At 45.4% G+C, this 1,662-nt stretch overlaps 1 protein-coding gene across 1 annotated transcript; it reads left to right on the forward strand.

Annotated features, from left to right (window-relative positions):
• Window positions 1-257: 257 nt before the first annotated feature.
• Window positions 258-1,211, forward strand: Or1n2 (olfactory receptor family 1 subfamily N member 2). The gene has a single exon (NM_001000388.1). The coding sequence runs from the start codon at window positions 258-260 to the stop codon at window positions 1,209-1,211; it is 954 nt and encodes a 317-aa protein (NP_001000388.1).
• The last annotated feature ends 451 nt before the right edge of the window (window positions 1,212-1,662 follow it).

Here is a 1,662-nt window from a genome sequence, read left to right on the forward strand (position 1 = left end):
TCTAATCAAATTAATCTCTTTGGTGTAGGCCCTGTTACAGCACAGAAAGGAACATTTGCATTTGCTTATTATTTTAACTCTTCTATGAAAAATTTTCATGAGTGTTCTATTCCCAGTGATACTCAGACATGTTCATGGGCAAGGGTCACATATTTTTCCCTTTGCATACTATGTAGGTCTGACAATATAAATTCATATATGTGAGCTGATCTAATGATTAAGTCACATAGAGAATTTTACAACAAGAGCTACACAGCATGGGAAAACCAAGTAGACTGAACCAATCTGTTGCTTCAGACTTCCTTCTTCTGGGACTCTCTGAGCAGCCAGGGGAGCAGTCTCTTCTATTTGGCATCTTCCTGGGCATGTACCTGGTCACTATGGTGGGGAACCTGCTCATCATCCTTGTCATCAGCTCCGATGCACACCTACACACTCCTATGTACTTCTTCTTGGCGAATCTCTCCTTAACTGATGCCTGCTTCACTTCTGCTTCAGTCCCCAAAATGCTTGCCAATATCTATACCCAGAGACAGACCATCTCCTATTCTGGTTGCCTTACCCAGCTCTATTTCCTCCTGATGTTTGGCGGCCTCGACAATTGCCTTCTGGCTGTGATGGCATATGACCGATATGTAGCCATCTGCCAGCCACTCCATTACAGCACAGCTATGAGTCCCCAATTCTGTGCATTAATGCTGTGTATGTGCTGGGTGCTGACCAACTGTCCTGCCCTCATGCACACACTGCTGCTGACCCATGTGGCTTTCTGTGCCCACACAGCCATCCCCCATTTCTACTGTGATCCCAGTGCTCTGCTGAAACTTGCCTGTTCTGACACCCACATTAATGAGCTGATGATAATTTCCATGGGGTTGGTGTTTCTCGCTGTTCCTCTTATGTTGATTGTCATCTCCTATGTCTGCATTTCCTGGGCTGTGCTGGACATCCCTTCTCCTGGAGGGCGATGGAAAGCCTTTTCTACCTGTGGCTCCCACCTTACAGTTGTTCTGCTCTTCTACGGATCTCTGATGGGTGTGTATTTACTTCCCCCATCAACTCACTCTACTGAGAGGGAAAGCAGGGCTGCCGTTCTCTACATGATTGTGATTCCCATGCTGAACCCATTCATCTACAGCTTGAGGAATAGAGACATGAAAGAAGCTTTGGGCAAACTCTTTGGTGCTAGAAAAGCAGTTTTCTTACTATAAATCTTATGCTTAAGCTTAATTCTCTGATCAAAACTTGCCTTCTATCACTTCAGTGAATCTGTGTTAAAACAGAACAAAATGGGCATTTACGTCCTCCAGGCTGTGATGTAAAATGAATTTTTTTCTTTTTCATTGGATATTTTATGTATTTACATTTTCCATTTTCCTCTCTCCCACATCCCCTCCCCCTCTTGCTATGAGGATGCTCCCCTCCCACACACTCACTCCCAACTCACTGCCCTGACATTTCCTTACACTGAGGAACTGAGCCTTCACAGGGCCAAGGACTTCTCCTACTGATGCCAGACAATGCCATCCTCTGCTACATATATGGTTGGAGCCATGGGTCGCACATGTGAACTCTACTTGGTGGTTTACTCCCTGGGAGCTCTGGGGAGTCTGGCTGCTTGATATTGTTGTTCTTCCATATGAGGTTGCAAAGCCCTTCAGC

The sequence above is a fragment of the Rattus norvegicus genome, chromosome 3 (genome assembly GCF_036323735.1).
Source record: "Rattus norvegicus strain BN/NHsdMcwi chromosome 3, GRCr8, whole genome shotgun sequence".
Lineage (NCBI taxonomy): Eukaryota > Metazoa > Chordata > Mammalia > Rodentia > Muridae > Rattus > Rattus norvegicus.